The following is a 24,924-nucleotide window of genomic DNA, read 5'->3' on the forward strand; positions in this document are numbered from 1 at the left end:
AATGCTTACAGCATAGCAAGAAATGCAGCAACTTTACTGGAGCAAATATACAATAACTTGCTTCTAAAGCTTAAAGTTAAGAAGGCCGCAAATGCTGTTAAAAATTGCTTTGTGGATGATATTACCAACCACCTTCAGTTGCTGCAGGGAATTGAAAATGTCTTTATAGATAACACAACTATGGGCTGCTCCTCCAAACACAAAGATACAGCAATTTTTCTGAACAAAGAAAAGCAGGAATTGAAAATGAAACTGACCGGTTTACACAGACACATGAGAACAGGATCCAATATCACCAACAGATTATTGTGAGATTCTGGGGGATGGTTTTAATAAAAGTATTTACAGGCATTTCAACAATAAGATATGGGGTTAATTTAAATTTTTCGCAGTTCTCCGTTTTCATTAAATTTTTTTAAGGTGTTTTCTTGTACGGTTGACAGCGTCCTTTTATTTGATTAAAATGAAAAATAATAATATGAGAGGACTGTTACAAGTGACTTTACAGGTTACATATTCAGAGCAGCTATGAGTCCAGTACTGCAAGACTCAAGAGGAGAAAAGGAGCAAGGGGCAAAGATCTGGTAAACGCAATATGTAATTGATTTCAAATCTATTTTAAATCTTGATTATTTATTGTTGTAGGATTTGGATTTGTGAATTTACCATTTGTCTTTTACTCTACATGTACTCTATACATTGTAGTCAGTTCTATATTTAGTGCAGCTTCCTCAGCCAGAAAACTGTCAATCAGTCGGTGCTTATTTAGTAGGTTGCTAACTTATCGAGTTATGAAAAGGACAACCACAGTCTCAGCTCTATGGTTTTATAAAATACTTTACTGTCCTGGTAGAAGGTTTATCCTTAAAGGCTTGTCCCTGGAAAGTGACTTCTGTCAAGCCACTGCACCTGAAAGCCCTTGCTGATCAAGAGCTGTAAGGTGTCCATCCCTCTGAGAGGTATGAAAAAGGATTTGCTTTGCTGCCTATTTTGTGAAATCGTAAAGACTACAGTGTGCAAGGCAGACTAAACGCTGGCTTGCAGCTATAAGGTGAATGAATAGAAAGAGCTGTTTTCAGATAATGAGCTCATCGATTAAGGAGATTGTTAAATCGTGAACTATGACTAGACATATAATGGTGAAAACTAAGTTCAGTTTCACAAGCCAAATTAGGTCTTATTAGAGCCGGCACTGTCAAAATCCACTTAATAAAACTGGTCTGATGACATGAAGCTAAATGATCTTAAAGGTACCACATTTTAATTCAATCCAAGGCAATGTTGAAAACAGATGAGAAACACTGAAATCTGTCAGTCTGGGAAGGGTTACAAAGTTCAAACTGATTCTAGCAAACCACAAAGCAAATAACAAAAAGTTAAGAAAACAGGGAAAAGTTATGGAAAGAGCCTTAACTGTACTTCCTTTTTGTCCAGTGTGGATATCAGTGGATTTTGTAAACTCAACTGCAGAAACAACTCCAAAATATTTTAAATTACTTTCTATTAGGTAATCTACACTAAGGTACTCAGTCCTTTATGTTGCATGTTAGTCAAAACCTTGAATTTGTGGCATGACTTTTAAATAACTGGTCCAACGTCATGTTGGATGTTTCCCTCACCACTGAAGTAGCTGAAGCTCTACTGCAACTTCCTCCACAGTAACACCTTCCCTTCTGCAGTCTTTGTAAAGCTGGCAGACATGCATGCAGAGCTGATTCTGGCAAACCTACAAGATCTTCTTGTTTGCTAAACAACAAACATTTCATTTGGCACACTAAGACTCCAACCATGCCTTTTTTCCAGTTTTCTTTGAACATGCTCCAATTTAAAGCTGTAGTCATTTTTGGATGACAGCAGCCAGATTAGCATTCAATTTGCTGGAGGAAGACCAAAACCTTTTAAACTTGTGTCTTAAACCATCATCTTTGGATTTTTCAGGAAAGTGAGCAGTTTTCTACAGCTCATAATAGTAACTCATAATAGTTTGAGAATCTTAGCATATCCTCAAATCCTATAATTAATGCAGGGAAGCACAAACAACAACAAAAAGTACTGATAATGCAAAAAAGTAAGACAAAAGAGCTGCAGAACTTGCTATAACTGTACATCCCAGGATTATTTTAGTTTCAAATCGTTACACCGTCAATGTTGCCCTAGGTTATGTCACAGTCAATTCATCACACAGAGACTCTGTAAAAGCTTGCAATCTTACACAACTTTTCTTTAATATATAATGTTAGAAAAATTCTTGTCCAAGTTTATTTAAATTATGAGTTTATATGTTTTCATATTATTATTCTTTTGTGTTTTTTCTTTGGCCCGTTTTCTTTTATGGCACATTATTAACTGTTCTTTGGATGTTTGCTTGGAGATTAGAAACGCTACACACTCTTCTTGTTTTATCAATGTTTGTTTCGAGATTAGAAACGCTTACTCACTCTTCTTGTGTTATCGAACTGCTTGATTTAAACTGGTCATCCTTGTGCCGTTGAAAGGGCATGTCCCAGAACATCCTGTGGTCGAAGTCTCTGATGAAACTGACTGTTCATATTGAAGAAACCCAACTCCCCCTTTCCTTGTTGTGATAAAAAAAAAAGGCAGCTGTGGACTGAGAGCCAGCGGAGTTGGTCCCAGACAGTTGTTTGACTGCGGTTCTCCATGTCTGGAGATACATAAAGTAACTTATGTCTCTGGTTGATTCCTTGCAGGTTGGGAACTAAAATAGAGCTGACATATAATGTATAAAATTTTTTCAGAATTTTGCAAAACTGGAATGTTTTACTAAAAACCCAGATTCAGTGATACATCAAAAACAAAATGGGGAGAGGAAAAAGTTAGAAGAACATTGACAAAGGTATCAAAATGTGCAGAAATGTTCCACAAGAAAGAATTGAATGCATCTTGTGCAAATTACAGCTTTCCTTCCAGGGCATCGTTCAAAGAACCAGCCCAGGAGCTGATATCAACTCTGAACAGGCATATTTTAACAAACACCATGAGCACATTGTGCTGATATATCTGCAATAATGAATCAGTGTAAAAAGCACTGTTTTTCTGCATGACTTTATGCTAGTATTCATCTTTAATGAATCCACAGCAGGGGCTGAGGTCCTTCACACAGCAGTAAATCTTAGACATGAAGTCCATTGTGTTAGTGTGCACTGATCAAAGACAAATAAAATCTATGATCAGCAGACATTTGACACACACAAAATAAAGAATGCTTTATAATCGCTAACCTTAAATAACTTTTTAAATAACTAGAAACATAACAAAAATGAATCCTAGAATTCTAGAAAGCAATCGTAGAATACTAAACAATAAAGGTGATGGTGAAGAAAAACACCAGCAGTTGCACCAAAGTTTTTGCATCCTACATAAAACCAATACATGAAAAAAAAGGTTTTTAACACATAGATGTCGGCGTGACCTACACAATGCGAAGACTGCTGACTTGACAACTGTCCAGCAGACAGTCACTGCCACCCTTCACCACAACGGTAAACCACATAGTGGCATTGTTTCAGAGCTGCTCACAAGGTGCTGCATCCAAACATATTAATAGAAACTTCAACTGTCACACTCCTAGACCAGAGATGTCAGAAGTGTCTTACCTGGGCTAGTGAGAAAAAAGATTGGACTGTTTAAGCCTATAAGCCCCCTTTTTGGATTACTTTTTTTAATTTATGAGAAATATTTTTATTATCTGCTTCAGGAAAATGCTGTTTTCATCACTCCTAAATTGTAGTTTTTTTCTCAGTCCTTCATTTCCGCTGCAAAGATTGTACACATTTATTCTTAAAAATGATTCCATTTTTGTTAAACAAGGCCTAGCATAATTAGTACACTAATACAACATATTAGTCTATCAAAAGACTACTTATAAAGCCACTATCATTTAAAAATTAAAATCTTTCTGACCTGAGCTAAATCCACAATGCTGAATGATCCTAACAATGCCTGTAGCTGTAATCAAATATTACAAAAATAAATACTTGAACACTGTGTGGGGTCAATTCACAGTAAACAATATAGCACTATCTGAACTGAATTGCTAAAATCCTTTAACTTTGATGTGTCTAAAACTCCCTACACTGCTTTATTTTTTCAGTTTAAAGTGCAGCACAAGAAGCACTGCAATGAAAGTGCATGCATTCAACTGTAAGACAGAATGAGTAATTAGTGACATTTGACAGGCTCATTAGATTTGCGTTTTATTAAGAGTGAACTGTTAGCTTAGCGAGACACTGCTCCATCAGAGGCACATGTCCCTGCTTCCTTTCACTGCTCACTTTGTCTTTATTTACTTTTCAACTTTATGCTTCACTCTACATCCCTGATATTAGTGCTATTAGCCCATCATTTTTGCTTTGTTCTGTGCTCATTTTTAATGTCAGAGCAGCAGTATAACAATAGTGAATCTCCAACAATACAATAGCCTGTTCAGAGTCTGATAGCTCCTCATAAAGAACAGAATTATGGAACACGGTATCTCTACAACCCAATTACAGTCTTCGTTTCATTTCATAACAGTGAAGGAAAATAATGGTTGAAAGAGTCTGGAGCAGGATAAGAGGCTGTAGTTGCTGCCAGGAGGAACAATCCAGGTGTCAGTCAAGCAGTGATAGTCTTTGCAAAAATTTGTTCAACCTTGGCAAATGACCAAGGACTGTCTGAAGTTACTGAACAGAACAGAGCTGTTAAGTCTTAAGCCCCCTTTTCTTTTTATCTTTTTCATTTTCTTTATTTCATTCACTAATAAAACCCTACACCTTGGTTAGATGACTTCAACCTGTTGTCAGACTCATACTTGAACGGTTTAAAATTGCTTCTTGAATTACTTTTTAGAAAATCCCTCAAGAGGACACAAAGTAAATTTCTTTCATTTGCATATCTGTCCACCTAAAAGACACCGACAAAGAATAGCACTGTGTTTGTGTGTGTGTTTTATGTCTGTTACTTCTACAGCAGAGCCGTAATCACAGATGGTGTTTAGTATTTTCATTTAAAAAGAATGTTGCCCCAACAGAGCATTACATTTTGCAATCTGTGAAAGATGTTTGGATTTTGGTTGGGTGAATCATCCAAAAACACCAGACGTTTCATCTCTAGATGCCAAATACAGTAATTTATATCAAATATTCACATTCAGCTATTGTCAGCATGAATGTTATCTTAATGTTAGACTTTTGGTGACTGATTTGAAAAGTTTTTATAACTCAAAGTGGAGCGATTTCTTTAATGAGAGTTAATTTCACAATTTGTATTTATAGGGAATTTTCTCATTTAGTGAAACTAAGGTTTCAGTAAACAGCCTGCGGTAAGGTGTATATCAACTTTCAGCTATTTTTCCAACACTTTTTTAGGCTTTAGTTGCCTTTATTAAACAGTACATCAGTGACGTGCGGTCAGGGGAGGCAGGTGAGGCAGTGCCTCACCAGCCATCATGGAAAGAAAGAAAATATATAATCATAAAGTAATTTAAATTGTTATATTCATCCGGTGGTTTGTACTAAAAAATATTTATTTTTCATGTAGCTTCACCAATTTCGATTTTTATTTGTTCAAAATCGCTTAATTTTCTTATTTTCCCATTCAAATGCTTGGAAGCGATGCCGGTGAGGCAGCAGCGAGCTCTGCCTCACCTTGAATTGCGCAACCTCTGGCTCTGCGCTGGCTGCTAAGCGGAGAGAGCATGTTGCTGTGCGGCGTCAATAAAATGGTTTAAACAAATTTAATATGTGAACTTATTTCCAATAATTTAGCTTATGTATATAATGTACAGTGCTTTTTGTCACCAACTGTGTTTGTGTAACGTGTTTCGTGTAATGAGCGATTATAAACGGCAGAGAACAGGTTCGAGGTGAGGCAGGCAGTTCTCTTGCCTCATGGCAGGGGGCGCTCAAGATCCCAGACGTTCGTCTTGTTCACTCCTCAACTGCCGAGTAAGTGACAGCGAGCTAGGCTAAACGATTCAGGAAGCAAGTCAAGTGCAGCGATAGATTATAATAGAGATAGTGATTTTTTTCCTCTCGCTTATCCCGACTTTCGACATGGATTATTTTATTTTGTTTTGTTTTTTAAGGAAATGTGTGTTTTGTGAGCTACAGTTTGTATGTGTAAGGATGCAGAAGTGAAACATAACCTGTAAACTGCTGTCAATCTATGCATCTATTTGCAAATCTGATTCTGATGACGTCAGTGCCTCACCAGCTATGAACCTCACCGCACGTCACTGCAGTACATGGATGGAAAATAGGAATGGGAGAATAGGAGAAAAGAGGGTGTCCATCAAAAAGAAATCCCTGATCCCAAATGGACACCTTCAATCTCAGCAGTAATTTGCAACTTACTAAAAGCCAAATACCTACTGGAAAGCTTCATGGTCAGAGGAGACAAAGAATGAACTGTTTGGCTGAAATAACACGGTGTATGTTTGATGGAGAGGAGATAAGGCTTGTAAATTGAAGAACACCGTACCAGCTGCCAGTCACTGTGCTGTGCTGGTAGAATAATGCTGAATGTTGCTGAAAGCCATGCTTGTGGATTGCTCAACTTTAATTAAATAATGAGGAAAGAGGAAAATCTTGCCGTTCTTCTATTTCACCTCCAATCAAGAGGTAGATGTTTTGAGCTCAAACATTGTTTGTTGGGTGTGACAAATCAACATCAAAGTTACTTTTGGAAATTCCTCTAACCTGAATCTAATGGAAAATGTTTGTACTGTGATGAAAACAAACCACATTAAATGTGGGCTGCTATTTACCAGTAGAACGGTCCATGTAAGACATTATGATTATGTATGAATAAGAGAAAAAAAAAATATTCTAACTTGTCCAACCAGATTTTGCTTCTAAAATCAACTCAAGTAAAGTTCACCCTATCCCATTCAAAGTTCAGTATTCACAGATGGATGTTGGCTGGCCTTTGCATAGCAGCCAGTTCAGGAAGGCCATTTCTTTTCCTGGGAGCTGATCAGCTCGGCTCTCAACGGAAATAAGAAAGACTTTGTTATAAGCCCGGAATTTATGTGATATTCCTGCCAATAACCGGTAAATTTTTAATGGAGCTATAATCATCTTATTTCAACAATTTTTCATCTAATCGAGCATCCCTACTTAAAAAAAACAAAACAAACAGATTGTGACATTATCCTCTTCCCAATGCCATAAGCTCCAAAGACTCCACATATGTGCTAAAAGCTCAGTTTTTCTAAATTTATATTAGGTTAGTCCAGCTTGATCATATTGTTTATTGACAAATGGCTTCAGTCATTTGCTGTGATACAAGCGTCCACATTCCAAGCAGGTCAAACTTTTTACAATACACAATTACAGACTCATAGCTTCAAAACCCAACAGCATATGTCCTTTTAGTATTGCTCCATTTGCCGCTCCTTAATAAACTGATAGGTCAGCCACAGGCACAAAACTGTTTGTCACAAATCTAAAAATAACCAACCCTCCAAAACTGCAGTCACACCCCGCTGCCTGATCTTAATTCATAGCGACAGAGCAACAGTGAATAAAGTTTAAATCAGATCAATCATATGTAGATGTGACATTTAACATCAACAGTAGATTCCCAGCTGCTGTTGGATGAAAGTCATGTTTGAACATTTAACAGGCAAACTCTGCAGAAGCTCCTGAGGGAAGAGTTGGCTTGCAGGGTCGTGATGCAACACTCTTGATCAAAAGATGCCCATTGAATTGAAGAGAATCTGAATAATTGGTTAAAAATAAATCCATACACAGGAAGGGAGTCTGATTTACAGAAAATGTGTCAAATTGTTGTCTTTATGGCACTCCCTCTGTTTTGCAGTTCTTGATATTCCCTTTTCACCACCAGCACTTAAATGTCATACACACTGAATTGATGAGGTAGTTAAATATTTTTACAAACATTAGTTAAGCAATTATTTTTAGAGTTTTGAGTTCACCTTGAATACCTATATAAACATATGTAAAACATATTCCATATATTTTTATTGCTTAAGCAATCTGCACAGTGAAGCCCTCTTCAGTGCAGTTGCTTCATAAGAAAAAAGTCTTTTCAGTTTGAATGTAGTCCCTGTGCTTGAACGAGTTTTCTCTAAGGACTCCAATTTCCTGCCAGTCCAAAAACAAGTAAGTTAAAATAACCAAAGACAAAAAGGGAGGACTGAGAAAGAGAAAAATAGAAAAAAGAAAAAAATTGACGTATAAATGAAATGACCACATGAGAAAGAGGAAAGAACCCAAATTTATGGTAGTGCATCAAACAATGATTTTCTTTTTTTGAGAAAAATAATCTTTCAAATGTTTTCGATTAGATTTTGGTTTGGGGCTGTTATAGACAGCAAGAACAATATATGTGTTTGTGGGCACTGATAAAGAAAAAGAAGAAGGAAGGAGAAACAGATAAGAGACTATAAGCTGTTTTTCATTTTGACAGCTTTATGAGTGTTTTAAAAAATAACACATATTACAAATGTCTAAATGTCAAGAAATGAAGAAGATTTTACAGAACATCAAGTTCTGTCATGTTTGACCCTTTAAAGTGAATAGTGCATTTATATTGAGATCAAAATGTTCTACTGTGTCAGGATGCCTTTATTTTTGCAGACATCATTGTCTATTTAAGTATCAATTCTCTGCCAGGGAATTAAACCTTCACTGTTCTATGAAAGTTCTCAAACAACCTGACAGTTATTGGTCGAATTCATTTACCATTTTCTGATATATAGGATGAACTTTCAGAACCCTTGTCTACATTTTAGTTAATTCAATACTGCAATGCAGCAGAAATGGAAGAATAAAAGAAAACAGAAAGAATATCAGCAGTTTTCTGTTAGGAAGACAGGGAGGCAGTGTAAGAGTTCAGACTAAAACTCATATTAAATACAAAAGGGATTTTAAAAATCTTAACACGACCTCAAACATGTAAATGTGTAACTTTCCCATCTAGTAAGCAACCGTTCTACACAATTTAGCTACTCTTCTACATTTTCCAGCAGGAAGCTGCCTTCGTGACATTTTCAAGTATGTAAACTCAACAACCTTTTCTGACCTTTCTAAATGGACGTCACAGTTAGCTAAAAGTCGGCATGTTTAACAAACCCTGTGGACCTGCATCTCTGCTCTTCTTCGCATCCATCTCATGCATTTAAATAACAAGACGACAAAATCTGACAGCAAGCATAGGGAGTCCAAAGACGAACCACTGAATCCCTCTCTTAGGCAGCAGAAGATTTCATGCAGAGTTTAATCAGGGGCAGTTTCTAAAAACAATTCTACTGAGCAAAGAAAACCTTGCTCTACATTCAGCACAGGACCTCTGTGCTGGCCAGAAACATGAGTGGCCCCAAGCAAACAAATGTTCCATCATCTGCCTTTCACAAACTTTAGATCTCTGTGAATGTCAGCAATATTATCCTCCCTCTTTACTATCCATCTCCATCTGCAGGCCTGGCCTCTATGCTAAAACATAAAATCTCAAGATGCCAATGCTTCTGTGGTCTCACCCAAGACTAAAGAGCCAAGGCACAGAAGAAAAAACATTGGGGCCAATCGATGGTCTGACAAGGCAAATATCAGGCCTAGCCACAGGGCAGCCATTCAAAGTGTAACAGACAGAAATCATTTCGCCATGACAAGCTAGGCATGCTAAATGCTAATGAGCTTATTGAAAAGGTCTCCTCATTTGGGATATGTTGAGCCATCAACAGAATATTTATTCGCAGTAAAAAAAAAAAATCTACAGAGAACTTTTCTCATTAATCCGCTTCTTTCAGTAATCCATAGCTTTAATATTTCCTCTACATCTTGTCATCTAAAGCATTTATCATTTCAATAACTGAATTTATCCAAAGCTTTACCCAGATAAAATTTAAATATCTTTAAATATATATATTTTTTTACAAGTAATCCCTTAAACTTCTATATATAATGTTGATTTTTCAAGTCAATAAGGTTGATGTAATTTCAATGTTTTCCAAATCCAATAAATTTAGAAATGTGGAATGGTAACAGTCAGTACAGGGAACATAAAACAAATCTGAAGTGTCCCTTGTTTGAACATGCATTGTTCAATTTGCCTTGGAAGTTGATAATGGCATCACAGCTGAGTTAAGCAAAATTCTTGCTGCAAATTGTTCAGGTAGCTGTCAGCTTGTGAAGTCCAATTTTTGAGAACAAGTAGAACACATTGTTAGAAAGAGAAAGAAAAAAGAAATTAAATAAAATTGTATTTGGATAGAAATAGTGCAGTTTGATATAATTTCAAAACAGAATGCAAATGATTTGCTTTAGACAGAATTTATATTTCTATAGAAATTATATTTACACAGATACGTGGAATTCTCAATGTTAAGTAAAATTTATCTTTTTCAAATTAAACAGTAATGCAAATAAATGGGCTTTGTATTCATACTTTTTAGAGCTGAACTATGCAGAGATGAAATACATCTAGTGTTTAGATAGCAATGTTTGAGCCCAAATTATTATGCAATAGGAAATATGTGAGAAAATTATAGCATGCATGAACATCTGAGCATAATCTCTAAATAATTTAAAGCTATTGAAAATGTTTTAAAACAACAATTTTGAAAGTTTGTTTTCATTAGGTGGATATCAGACAGACATTGTCACGACCTCAGCAGCCTTGCTAAGTATATTAATATACATGTACATGTATACATGTAAAATCTTATTGGACCTGGGCAATACCGCTTAATTATTCATACCAGATCCTACTCTTTTCTTTTCCCCTCCAGGGGTCTTTTGTGGGCTCTAGTGTCCCTAGACACTAGAGCTGACAGGAAAGGAAAGAGGGGAAGACATATGGTAAATGTCAACGGGTCCGGGAATCGAACCTGCGTCGAGGACTCAGGGCCTCCAAACCTGGGTCACACTATCCCCTAAGCCACCAGATCCTACTCTTGATTTTAATCAATTTTTTTACTCACTTAAGTGTAGAAAACTATAAAGTAAAAACAGTGAAATAAGCGAGCGTTTAAATACTTAAAGGGAAAAAAAGTGAAACGCAATAGAGCTTCAGATTATATTGGGCCAACTATAAACTGACCTTTCGTACAGGCTAAGTGCCACTGGAGAAAAGCCAGGTCTAAACAGCTTCCAAGCAGATGGCAGAACCAGCCACAAACGGGTCACGCAAACATTTTCCTCCCCTCAGCAGCCGTACAGCGCCTGAGACTGCCTACGGCGATGCCACCTGTTATAGCACACTTCATTTTTTCACCATATTCACAGAGTCCTCTGCTCATCACAGTGACTCACTTTCTTAACATCCCTTTGGCAGCACTTAGACACATCATTCATAAAACACACCTACTGTTGTTTTTCTCCTTTCCCTCATTTGTTCAGGATCGTACCACATCTCCATCTCTTTATCTGGTATAAATGTCTTCTTAACACAAGCCTCCAAACCTCCACAGGATGTTGCAGAAAAGAATGAGTAATGAAAAGTTTTCATGTGCCAAAACTCTCAACAGAACAAAAAAGAACTCTGAAAGACTTACTCATGCATGAGGGGATCGTGAGGTTAAATATTGATTATTTGCTTGCATTGGTAGAAGCAAGAATTGCTCAGGGTTTCAGTGATTCATTCTAGCAAATCATTCCTTTTCTTTTATAAATAACCACAAAAAAGACAGAAAGTGCAGTTTCTCTATTTTAACATTTACAAAGGGAAATTATTATGGCATTTAAAATCCACCTTTTAAAGAATAATTGGAAAAATGCACTTTTTAAAAGCTTGTTTTTAAAAATATATCTCCTAGAATCTACAAACACTGGCTTTAAGCACTGAAAAGGAATAGCAAGTATTCCAGTATAATCTAGCCATTGCTTTCATCTAGTATTGTTACTTTTTATTTATTTATTTATTTTTTTATGCATGTTCATGGATGTCACAAATTCCTCCATGAATAAATAAAACTTCATGGTGTTACACACAATGCACCATCTAGAAATCCCCTTTTGTATATCACCTTCCTTTATTGTTTGCAGCCTTTTCTAATATTGTTCATAACAACTATGGTCTGGAAATGACATGCAATACCTTTCTTTATAAATATTTTACTGTTCTAAGAGGTGTCATCGTGCCTTTACTAGACTCCAGAGTTACTACACTGAACTTGATCTGACAACCTACCTTTAGGAGACAAAATGCTTGTTTTGTGAATTATGTTTCGTGAACTCTAGTTGTGGTTTTTGTTGTTGGCAAAAAAAAAATAATAATAATAAAACATTGCATTCTCTGAAATGTTGTTTCATGTTTTAATATATTTTTCAGTAGATTCAAACAATGGTCCATAATACTATTTATCTTATTTCTGGGGAAATTAAACAGACAAATTAAATGTGTTTTTTTTTTTTTTCATTTGAACAACACTGCTTTTCATACAAACCCACATAAAATTATGAAAATTATTGTAGACATCTAAACTCTGCGTACCTTGATGTAGCGCTCAAGCTGTGGGTAGACTCTTCTCACTCTGAAGTACGTAGAAAAAAGCGCTGTGTGACGGAATGAGGTAGAAATCACGTGGGTGACTTGGGGGAAGGAGAAGACACTAAACCCTGATGACTTGCATTGCTTCAGAAGTTCCTCATCAACTTTGTTTTCTCCCTCGCTCAGAATACAGCCAACCGCATAGCGGCAAAGTGGAGCACATATCTATGGAGAAAGAGATTAAAAATAATATTACTGTTGTTAATAAACATCAATTAGGAACACCTAAATAAGCCAAGTCTAGCCGTAAAGAAGAGTGTGGTGAGGAGTACTTTTGTAATCAATGATTGAGTCTGCTTTTGAGCCAAATATATATATATATATATATATATATATATATATATATATATATATATATATATATATATATATATATATATATATATGGTTTGGACACACTTTCTAATTGAATTCAATTAGGAGGTGTGTCCAAACTAGGTAGTAAAGGTCCAACGTGACACCTGACATGAGTAAAGGTGAAAAATAACACAATTGTAATCTGTCAAGGATCATTTGAGCAGATATACAATAGAAACAATAAGTTTCAACAAAATCTCCAAAAAATCTGATTTTATAGACAAAAGGTGTACAAACTTGATGTTAAAGAAAGATTTTAGAAAAAGAGTTTGAGACAAATTAGACAAAAAATATTAAAGACATTCAGCTGCCATCCAGACTTCTAAGTAGTAGAAGTCTTATTTATTTGAGCTCTATTAGAGAATACTGGCAGAAAAGCAGTTCCTGTTTCTTTTCCTACTTTAAAAGAGAGTGGTGTGGATAAAAAAAGCAAAAAGGGAAACACTCCAAATGAATACTACTGGGAATAGCAAGATTTCCCTCTACTGCAATAAGAGAAGCAAAACTGGAAAGTTATTTAATAAATGTGGTGGAATTATGTAACGTGGTTCTATTACACATTTTCCAGCCCAACCAAACTATCTAAGAAATAACTTTGATAAACAGGAAAACCTGTTAATTGTTTACTGCAAGTGCAGTAAACAATCTCTGTACACCTGACACTCACGGCAGTTCAGTCTTTGTTTTGCTCCTCGAGCTGTTCTTATTTTGTCACCAGTTTGATGCCTTATGAGGTTTCTTCAATGGCTCGTTGAAGAAACAAAAATTTTTAAATGTAACCCTAGGAATCATGTCGTCTTTGGTCCAAGTTGCGTAGAAGCAGAGCAGCCATTGCTGAGGCAATAGGAAACAGAAAAAACTGCTTAAAGTCTCTTTGCGAGCATACAAAGCGCTTCTTATGCACTCAGATTCTTTAGAGCTAAGGTCTTAAATGTTTTAAAATAACTTCCTGAAAGAACACGTATAGAAGAGATTTCATCAGTCGCCCCAAAGACTGACAAGCATTTCCTGAGCAGCCCCTCGACTCGCTGCCATCCCCACAGCTTTCATCACGATGTGACATGAACATTGGTCCCTAAAGATGGGCAACCGCATTTGTCAATCTGCAGCTTTTCCACATGTCATCTCTTTTTATTCACTCAATCTATCTCCCAGCATCTACAAATGCTGGCTTTAAGCACTGAAAAGGAATAGCAAGTATTCCAGTATGAACTAGCCATTGCCTTCATCTGGTATTGTTAGAGTTTTTTTATGTATGTCCATTGATGTCACAAATTCCTCCATGAATAAATAAAACTTCATGGTGTTGCACACAGTGCACCATTTAGAAATCCCCTTTTGTATATCGCCTTCCTTTATTGTTTGCAGCCTTTTCTAATATTGTTCATAACAACTATGGTCCGGAAATGACATACAATACCTTTCTTTATAAATATTTTACTGTTCTAAGAGGTGTCATCATGATGCTAATAGACAGTGCATCTGTAGTGGCAGTTCACACACCTTGCATTCTTGTACTCTCAATATGGAGGGATGATTAACAGCTGTGCACTATTTACTAACGCCTTGAAATAGTGAACAAACTGTTTACTGTTTACAGCACGGTTAGCTTCATAGCATCAAATTGGCCAATTACATATGTTTCAGGAGTTACGGAGTGTGAATGCTTTCGCTGTTTATGTTACTTTAACATTTTAGAGATACCATCTTTAATAAAATTATCCAATATAAGATTTCTTCATTGATGTACACATAGTGAAAGAAAGCATTTATTGTGTAGAATATTTTGTGCTTAATGTTCCTAGACTATTCTTGGACAAACTGTTTCCTGTAACACCTGGATTCAAACTTCGAGACTTAAAGGTAGAGTTGAAGTGCACACACTGGATCCCAGAAACCCCTTCTGGCTCCGCAGCTGTGAAGAGGCTGATCGGAGAAGCTTTAGTGAGTGGAGCCCAGAATGGGAAGCTGGGTGTTTGAAGGAATAAAACAGAGCTGTTCAAGCCCAGTATCCATGGTAACCATTTTAGAACCAAATCAAGTTCTCATCGAGGTATTTTGTTTTTCCAAAGAAAGTGATTAAACAAGGTAAAAGTGAGAGAACAGAGCATGAGGGACACACATATACATATCCTCTTTCAGCTACACTTTTTACAAGAGCTTCCTGCAGCAAATATCAGCGGACATCATTGGATGCATCTGCCTGTTTAGACACCAAATACCAGTGCTCCTGTGTGAGGGCACTCTCTCCGGGGCTGGCAGTGCGGCCACTGAATGGCATCCCGAGGCTCAGACGCTAATGAGCCGAGATCATTATGACAATTATTCCAACTTAGATCAAGACTTGGCTGTGACCGTGCAGAAGAAACAGGACCCACTGCTCTAATTGCAAGCTTGGGGAAAGGGTTAAAAAAAAAAAAGAGGAAGAGCATAACAAAGGCGTTTTGAAGCAGAGCTGGGAAGAGCTCATCTCTAAACTCTGGTTACATTCCATCAGGTTGCTATGGAAAGTTTTGGCAGTGTCATCAATTTTGCACTAACAGTTAGCAATGAAAAATGTTTTTCACATATTTGACAAACAATTTGCTGAGTGAATATAACCAAGGTTCTAGTTGACTCATGACTTTGTATTTCACTGTGAAATGTTTTTATTTCCCGTACTCTTAACAGAACAGGTCAACCTCAACCATAAATAGCCTTGGGCTTGATGATTTTCAGGGTTTCATTATGTTTCTGTCTGACCATTACAACATGAATGATGTTAATTTGAAAGGTTCTTTCTGAATGAGTCACATTCTAATATTGGTAATACCCCAAGTGATCCAAACATAGGAAGAAATTTAAATAACTTAGCCCATACTTTATGTGTAGTAAAGTGCAATGACAGAAGCAATAGGTATTTTTTTAATACTTTGTAGAAAAAGCCTTTTGTAGGAATAACAATTTCAGCAATGTCAATGTCTTCTTCATGGAGAAACTAATCACATAAATCACTCAAGTATAATTTTGAGTCATTCCTTCTCACAAACTGTCTTTGGTTCATGTAGGTATTTAAGGGCTTCATTTATGCTCTCTGGTAGCCAATGATTTTCAAAGATTTTCAATTGGATTCAAGTCATTCTTGCAGTTCTTATCATCTTTCGGAAGCAATAAATAGGAGTGTCCATGGCTATCTATAGTGTCACTGTCTTGCTGAAAAATCTATTTTTGTTTCAGTTTTATGTCTTCAAGAATGTCTCTATAAAATTATCCATTTAGCCTTCCTTCAATGATATGAAGTGTGACTTACTATATTCAAAAACAGTGATAATGTTCCCACTTACAAATTTGACTCTTGTGTTAGCTTGGTGGTCAAATGGCCATGGAGGCAGAAATCCAATGAGTTATGGCATTTCAGAAGTTTACAATGTTTATAAAACACCATGATCCAGAACTCCATGTACGTTACTATTCTATAAAACATCTATAGCCTTTAGGGCTGGATGGAGTAGCAAGGTTTTCATAACTTCACATGATATTCTACTAATTGTACTGAACCATTTTGCAGTGTTGGACTCAGAACTATAGATGATACAAAAAATATTATATAATATAGAAATGCTTTCATAAAATAACTTACACTTTACTACAATATACAACCCATTCCATACTTAAAATAATAACAAACATTATTCATATTATAGAGTGATATTATATTAATCATACTAACATTCAGAGGTTTAGATATAAATGTGCTGCCAATGACATATGTATGTTTGAAATCAATAAGATTTCAAAGGTCTTGAGAGGTCTGTGCATTTCCCATCATTACATTTTTGTGCGACACCTTGGTAATGATAATAGGCCATTAATTGGGACTCTACTAGCAGACAAAACGTACACTGATATGGTGTATGACTATAGCTATTTGCTGCTTTCGTGTTTTATTTTGCCTTTCAAACTTTTTACCACTAGAAAAAAACTACAAAGTAACTTAATACTGAATAGCTGACTGAAACTGAAAAGTTAAGTTGGCTGGGAAGGTTACTCCATGCACAATACTTTCAAAACAATTCTCCAGCCATAAAAATCCAAATAAAGACATTTTGCCTCTTTCTGGTCTTCAGAGGATTAAAGAGTTTCTCTGTCATTGCATTTTATTACACATATACTTAATTTGTGGACGTTTTTTGTTCAATTCTATTTCTTTGTGGATTAGTTGGGTTATTAAATATGGCGTAAGCTTTATCGCACCCCCATCAGACATATTTGGTGAGAAAAATTTTCATTTTTTTATTTTCTATAAAGTGCATTTACTTTCACATATCTGTAATGAAATGTTCCTTTTGCACAACTTCTAATTTATTAAGTGTGGTAGATCTACAAATTAAAAGCCAACGTTATATACATAAAACTAGAAACTCAGAATTAAGGGATTAAATTCAAGCTTAAATATGTTTGGTATTTCCTCATAAAACTGTCCAAGATAAAGACTGGCAAAGATGCATAATGCATTTTTAAACTCTTAAGATGATATTAGCTGTAATTCAATGATTTCCTAATTGTTATGCAAATCTATTTTGCAATGGCAATTCTAATTGCTTCATTCAAAGTGTATCTGTAATAATATAATCTCCATTATTTGAGCCTATTACCATAAAATTACATATGATATCATTTCAGTATAGCTGGTGGCAACATAGAGCTATAAGTAGGAGAATCACTTGCATATCATATTCAACATCAGTTCAGGTGATAACAGAAGCTTCAATCTGAAAATATTTAGATCAAATTATTATAAGATATTCTATTTTAGTAAATTCCTTATTACTTTGGTAGTCTGATAAAATAAAAGCATGTTGGACTCCCTTTAAAACATGAGAAACAGCACTACAGTATTCTGAAGAACCAAGAAAGCATAAAAACTCATAATTATTTTCTCCTAATTCAAACTTTGTGAGAGATAAATTTACATAAAGAGAAACATGTAAAGTAGAAGATCATCAACAAGTCAAATCTAACGGGATTATTTTAACATTATGAGCTCAATTTCTTAGCCATATGCAATAAAATTTACTTTAATTTAAAAAATAAAATAAAATAAGCGTCTTATTTTTAAAAAGTTAACGGTATTCGAAGTTTGACATATAATCTTCCTGTAATTAAAATATATAGAAATATTCATTGGCCTCTTAACTGCAAGTTAATTTTATGAAATAGCTCCCATTTTTGACACAAGCTTCCTGCAGCAGTATTCTAGTTCAATATCCTTTAGAGAAATAATGATGCTATATCCAAATTACCTGTCAGAATGTTACTGCAAAAACCCAGGGTTAATAGGATTAGTGTGCCATATTGTTGTTAGGCTATATTTTCAACAAAACAAACCTGAAAAGTTGCTTTTCTCATTGAAAAATCAATGCAAAATTAAACAACAGTGGTGGCATATATGCCACATAACTTTAGTCACTTAGCTGTACCCTGTGCATCTCACATCAGCCGTTTTTTTGGACTCACTCCATGCTGTTACTACTGAAAGAATCATACATTAAAGTAGTCTGCAACATTTCTTCAAATGAAATACAGCATGATTTAAGAGTACATTTCTAATTTAGAAATTTTAGGCAACTTTTTATGACAGCTACATACACAAGGCACACTACAGCCAAACAATATGTACAACAATGATAAAACAGAAAAACAAAATTTCAGCCTTACAGCATGTTCCATTTTTGTTTTTATACTCAGATAATTTTGCGAAAAAGAAAACATAAAAGAATAAATAATCATAGATAGTAATAAAGCTTTACCTGTGACGTTCAGATTGATATCCAAAATGAATTAAGAAAGGCACATATAAACCATAAGCTATGAGTTACTTAACTAGATTCCCCATTGATAAAAATATCAGCATTATAAGTCTCAAAAATATTTTTGTAAATATCTTATTTCGGTTTATATATCAAATGTGAGAAGACATAATAAAGATACTAAAGAATATCACAATATTTAAATCATTAAAATTGAGGGATTATTTTTGTAAAGAATGACATTATCGCCATCTAGTGGCCAAGTAGTGAACTAATTATATCCTAATCTATGTCCTCACCTTACACTTTATTGAACAACATTATCTATATAAAATGTTATATTCTGCATTTTTTCAGCATCTTTTTGTAAAGAATTTGGAAAAAATAATGTTTACCTTTTTAGGGTCTTCATAAAACACTCCAAGACATGGGAGTCCAAGTCCAATACAGCGAGCCTCCTTTAAAAGTTCCCCGCTGTCTTTATACGCGCCTTCTTTGAATTTATAGGCGAAAGTTAGCTTATTAAAGGTAGGACAGGAAGTTTTCACAGTGATATCCGCTAAGAGTCCTGAATAAAATATACAACCTGCTAATGTTAAAATGAGGAGACCCAGTAGGACCGCACACAGACAGAAGCAGTCTGGCATGATAACTCCGAAGAGCAGGTACTGCTATTCAGCTACTGCCGAACTCTAAACTATTTGTTATTTCTTTCAAGAAGCTGCCATGTGTCACAAAGTGTTAGGTCTTTTTACAAAAAACAAATACGTCGTTTACACAACATGTATTTGTTCACAAAGCCCTGAGAAAACACTGGATTACACATTGCACAGGACTTCCTGGAAAGTACCATTAATGCCGACAAAAAGGGGTGAAGGAGGTGACAGTTTCAAATCTTGAAAAGGAAATAACAGTCCGTGCAGGGAGGGTGAGGGAGTTAGGTAGATTGTGAGCAGTTTCCTCAAATTTGCACGGTTGAGGTATTCCTCTCTTCTCGATAACTTCCTGTTTTCTGCGGCTAAAAAAAATTTTTTTAAATCAAAACTATAATTGCTGCTGATTTACCTAACATTTGACTAACATTTGATTGTAAAATAACATGTCATTATTACATATATGACATTTTCAATTTTATGGGACCTTCTTATGAGAACGCAGATAATTTCTAATATTAATAATAAACGTCAGACACTGATTTATCTACTGCGTATTAATCTGAAAAAGAGATATATTAAAAAATAGATTGTAGAGTATTAGTGTGTCCAATTTGTACGGTACTTGGATTTTGTGAGGTCCAAGTTGGAAAATGAAAAACAATGTTCCCCAAAATAAGACTTTCAGCTTGGAAATTTGAAGGTGCCCGAGGCACCCACAATTCATTATTCAAATATGACTGCTTCTGGTAAAAGTATATATTCACAGATACTGTATTTGATTGCATTTATTCATATACATATATAATTGCTCTTTGGTCATTTAAAAAAAAATCTGTTTTGGTTGTTTCTTACCTGAAAATTTTTGGTATGAAATGTTCTGATTTGTTGCTTCTAAACACTCACCCTAAGAAAATCAATAAAATAATTAAACCTGATGTAAGTCTGGGGATCAGGTTTGACTCTAGTCTAGTCGAACAAGTTGGAGAGATTTTACATGGCCTTCCACTTCCTGTCTAAGTTACTATTGCTTCCGTTTTATTGCAATAAACAGTTGATTGTGGAATATAAGGTTGGAATGTCACAAATGGACTTCTGGGAATGTGGTGTATGTCAATACTTTGAAAGCTAGTTCAAATGGAACTGGTACTTTGACAAAAAAATATTGCATCTGTTTTGCAATGGTATTTATTTTTGTGGTATATTATTTACATTTAAAAAAAACGCATTTTAATTCGTTTTCAATTAGTCATGTTGAAAAAATTTAGTGTTTTAATTTGGTATTTCCAGATCTGAAATCAAACTTCCAGGTGATATTAATAGCCTATTTGATTCAAGGTCTCCACTGAAAAAACGTCTTCACATAGTAGTCCCGCCTCTCTTAAGACGTGGGCTGGAGTGGATTAAGACTTGTTGACAGGAGGCAGGGAAGTTCACTACGCCCCTATCCAACTTTTAGAAAGTCGCAAAAATGGCTGGGAATATTAAGAGGTTCTACGACCTGACAGCAAAGCTGTTGTCCGGTGAATCCTTCAGTTTCTCCACACTGAAGGGGAAAGTTGTTCTCATTGAGAATGTAGCGTCCCTCTGAGGAACAACAGTCAGGGACTACACGCAGATGAACGAGCTTCACTCTCGCTTCTCCGCCGAGGGACTCGTTATCCTGGGTGTGCCCTGCAATCAATTTGGATATCAGGTAAGGTTTCCGTTTTTGTAAATTAATTTCAATCTTCATTTAAAAACCATGTATTCAAAAACGTTTTTTTTAAGTATGTAAAGGCAATCAGTTTCAAAAAGGAATCCATCCATTATTATATCCTCCGATTTCTATGTATTAACTGAAGGTCTTGCCCACTATAAGTTGAATTTTTTTTTAGATCAGTGTATCCTATAATTAAAATTACTTCCACATGCTTTCAAATTTTACCTAATTACATTATAAGGCAACCTATGTATTGAATTGCTTTTATTACTCTTACTTTTTAATGCACACAGAACCGCTACTCTGTTTTCTCCATTGCATTTCAATGCATCTATAATTGTTCATCTTTATGCATAACAGGAGAACACAAGGAACGATGAAATCCTGAGATCCCTGAAGTACGTCCGTCCAGGGAATGGCTTTGAACCAAACTTTCAGCTCCTTGAAAAGGTGGATGTGAATGGAAGTGACGCCCACCCCCTGTTTGTCTATCTGAAGGAAAAACTTCCAGTCCCCAGCGACAACGCTGTGTCTCTCATGAATGACCCAAAGTTCATCATCTGGAGCCCTGTGTGCAGGAGTGACATCTCCTGGAACTTTGAGAAGTTCCTGATTGGTGCTGACGGTGAGCCATACAAGCGCTACAGCAGAAATTTTCTCACCATTGATCTCGAGGGAGACATTAAAGAGTTGCTGAAGAGGATTAAGTAAAATGGGCTACGACACTCGACAGCTGGTTGTTGAAAATATCGGCTGTAACACCTCCCTCTTAGAAAGTCTTATCAGCAGACACACCTATTTGGGGTATTTTATCTAGCTTTCCCAGCTAACAGCTTAACCAAAACATATTTCACAGATTGTGATATTTTCAGTGGTATACTCTTGGTTCTTGAACCCATTTACTTAATGAAGAGACTCCTGGAAACCATTTTGTGTAGGACGTTTCTGATGCAGATGTAAATGTCTGACTTTACCACTGTCTATACTAGAATGTCTATTTTGGGAAAAGAGAAAATGTGCATGTTTTATGTGAGCAATTTTTTTTTTATTTGAATAAAATGCAATTTATACGAAAAGACTGAATGCATTTTATATATAACTGTAGATAATTCATGAGCACAAAAAAAGTGATGTGTAAATTATGTACACCTTAGATAGTGCGGTCATTTGAGCTCTGACATTGAAATCACATTAAAAACAAGTTGGGTAAAGGGCTGAAGAGCAACCGGAACCAAACCAAGAGACATTTATCAACAAAGCAAAAACTATATAGTAAAATAAGAATGAACTCTAAAACTGATGAGCAAAACTTAATGCAGTTGAAATACACAAAAAAAAAAAAAAAAAAAACACAAGAAGGTCCTGCATTGGATTCTGACCTGCCTTCTGGACGGAGTACAAATTGTGCAATTGAATTTAGGGTGAGGCTCTATGTCCTAATTCCAGAAGGGCTACTGCTAATTAGTACTTTCAGTTCTATATGACTTACTGTTCTGGACAAAATATAGAAATTCTTACGAGTTAATCTATAATTAGGTGCTTTCTGTACAACGGTAAACAAATTCAAGGACAGTTTCACAAAAGCAGAATTCAGGTTTGAATAAATGTAGGAATAAATTTTATCTTCATACACAAATGCGGTGCTACAAAGGCCCAAGTAGATCCATTACTCACAAATGCATAGGCCAAAATTTCATATCTAGTATCAAAATGAACAGTCACACATAGATGTCAGTGACTATAGTTACATTGAAATGACTGGAGTTCCTATATAAAGTTACAGTATTTACATGTTCAATCAGCAATGAAGAACACTGAGGAAGTTATTAAAATTGCTTTATAAACAGGTGCAGAGACGTTCTGATAAACCACGTCACAAGGCTGAAATCATCTCGAAACTAGTTTGTTGAACGTGACCATTTCTGAAGTGCTCCCAATGTTTTGCTGAATGTTGAATTTGAGTAATGGTAGGTTGGATTGTGTTTTACACTTGATCCTTGCTGGATGTACCTAATAAAGCGGCCGGCACGTTATAAACAACAGCAGAAGGTATGTGTTTATAGTCATACTAGAAAATCCTTGCTCTGGGGTTTTTGTTCAAGTGGAAAAGCGTAAATTAAGAATTAAGGCCAGCGTCGGCCACAAAATGTCCAAATTTAAATAAGTAATGTCATTCTTTTACTTCCTTTCGTGAAAACTAATAAAATACGAGATGAGCGTGATGAATCCTGACTGTTTGGGTTCTGTGAAACATTCCCCCATGATTTAAACTCTTCTCGCTGTTCTGTGCCGACATTATAGTAGTAAGGGACAGCCGTCTGATCGATGCTTCCTGCTTGAAGGCTACGCGGAGCTGCTGCCTCTCAGCATCCAACATGGCTGGCCAGGAAGATCCCGTACAGAGAGAGATTCATCAAGATTGGGCAAATCGAGAGTACATAGAAGTGATTACAAGCAGCATTAAGAAAATTGCTGACTTCCTCAACTCGTTTGGTAAGATTTCAGCGAAAGAAATCTTGAATGTTATCATCCTACAGTATAAAATTTGATTGAAAAGATCGGGTTGGCTAGTTGAGCTAGCTATGTAGCTTCTGCTAGCAATGATGTTGATGTTTTTAACGGCCACTCCCAGCTAGCTGCTAGCGTCCAGCTTCCTGTTTTCTTAGGACATTTTAAAGCAAATTTAGTAGATAAAATATTATCTACATAAGGTTAAGAGTAAACTTCATTTTAAAATTCCGCAAGTGCGATAGTGTAACAGCGTAATGTATTCTAAACGGATTCTACAGGTTTAGTCGGCCGTGTTTACTGAGCGAACAGCTGATGGCTAGAGCTGTATCTACATTTCATTAACAGGTCGTATTTTGTCCTACATTTTGCATTGTGGTTAGGGATGTAAAGTTGGATATAGTAATGAAACTTGATGACAAACTGAGAAGTGTAATCCATCCATTAATTCATCTTTCTGGGAGAATGAACACCTCTAAAACATCTGGTTTAGCAGCTCTTGGGATTATGCTTTGTAAATGAACAGGATTGTGATAAAATTTGATAGACAAATATCTGCATATTAATCACCTTAACGTCGTATTTCATTAAAACCCTCACAGATATGTCTTGTCGGTCTCGTCTGGCCACCCTCAACGAAAAGTTAACAGCTTTGGAGAGAAGGATTGAATACATAGAGGCCAGAGTAAGTATAGGAATCAGATGGACTTTGTGCTTGGCTGACTCCAAGGGATCTAACCATTAAACTAAACTGTATCTTAATACAGGTGACCAAAGGAGAGACCCTGACCTAGATCACATCATGGGAATTCATGGGAAAACATCTTCAAACTACATCCCCACCCTCCACCCTGAAGCGTTTTGGACAAAATGTGCTGGACTCCACCATCCTTATTGGAGGATCATGTGGACCATTTTTTTATATTATATGGCTGACAGTTTGTGTTGTTTTTATCTCATGACACATTTGTATACAATATATGGGTCTGTTTGACACAAACATCATTTGTTTAAAAAAATTAAGCTCAATTAAGTATTGGTTTCTACAGATCTTGGGACTTAGTGATGTTTTTCGATGTAAGCATTATGTGTACAGTGTCATTAGCAAATAAAAAATGAATGGGGAAAAAAGGGGAACATTCTTGTGTGCCAAGTTGAACAAGTAATTGTGTAGTCACCTTAATTGAAAACCTGCCTGTACATTAACTGTTTAGTGTTGATGAAACTTTAAAGACTAATAAATTATGAACAGTTATGTTTCATCTCTGTTACAGCCTAAATATATGTGAAAATCATCAATAAGACTTTAGGAGAACTCAAAGTCAACATTTATTAGTTGGTTTCTTGTTTAGCACACAGCTAACAGCTGTAGACCATCTTTGATGCACTCTTGTTTGAAAAA

General features: G+C 35.8%; 3 protein-coding genes across 4 annotated transcripts in view; 2 read left to right on the plus strand and 1 right to left on the minus strand.

The window, feature by feature from the left end:
- Positions 1-19,627, minus strand: part of LOC122833604 (testis-expressed protein 264 homolog) — a 45,560-nt gene extending 25,933 nt beyond the window's left edge. The window contains exons 1-3 of one of the 2 annotated variants that reach the window (XM_044121321.1): positions 19,246-19,626; positions 19,055-19,152; positions 12,457-12,678 (exon numbers count right to left, since the gene is read on the minus strand). In XM_044121321.1, the coding sequence (XP_043977256.1) occupies positions 12,457-12,678; positions 19,055-19,152; positions 19,246-19,306 (381 nt within the window). In that variant the 5' untranslated portion in view covers positions 19,307-19,626. Of the gene's footprint in view, positions 1-12,456; positions 12,679-19,054 lie in introns of both variants that reach the window. The other variant, XM_044121320.1, reaches the window with a different exon arrangement.
- A 1,033-nt stretch (positions 19,628-20,660) lies between these two features.
- On the plus strand, positions 20,661-22,092 carry LOC122833609 (glutathione peroxidase 1-like). The gene is made up of 2 exons (XM_044121327.1): positions 20,661-21,008; positions 21,375-22,092. Exons 1-2 carry the CDS (start codon positions 20,784-20,786, stop codon positions 21,723-21,725), a joined length of 576 nt encoding a protein of 191 aa, XP_043977262.1. The 5' UTR covers positions 20,661-20,783; the 3' UTR covers positions 21,726-22,092.
- A 792-nt stretch (positions 22,093-22,884) lies between these two features.
- On the plus strand, positions 22,885-24,777 carry brk1 (BRICK1 subunit of SCAR/WAVE actin nucleating complex). Its single transcript, XM_044121341.1, has 4 exons — positions 22,885-23,063; positions 23,316-23,507; positions 24,125-24,207; positions 24,290-24,777. The coding sequence occupies exons 2-4, from the start codon at positions 23,390-23,392 to the stop codon at positions 24,314-24,316; spliced, it is 228 nt and encodes a 75-aa protein (XP_043977276.1). The 5' UTR covers positions 22,885-23,063; positions 23,316-23,389; the 3' UTR covers positions 24,317-24,777.
- Positions 24,778-24,924: the final 147 nt, after the last annotated feature.

Source organism: Gambusia affinis, linkage group LG07, assembly GCF_019740435.1.
Source record: "Gambusia affinis linkage group LG07, SWU_Gaff_1.0, whole genome shotgun sequence".
Taxonomy (NCBI): Eukaryota; Metazoa; Chordata; class Actinopteri; order Cyprinodontiformes; family Poeciliidae; genus Gambusia; species Gambusia affinis.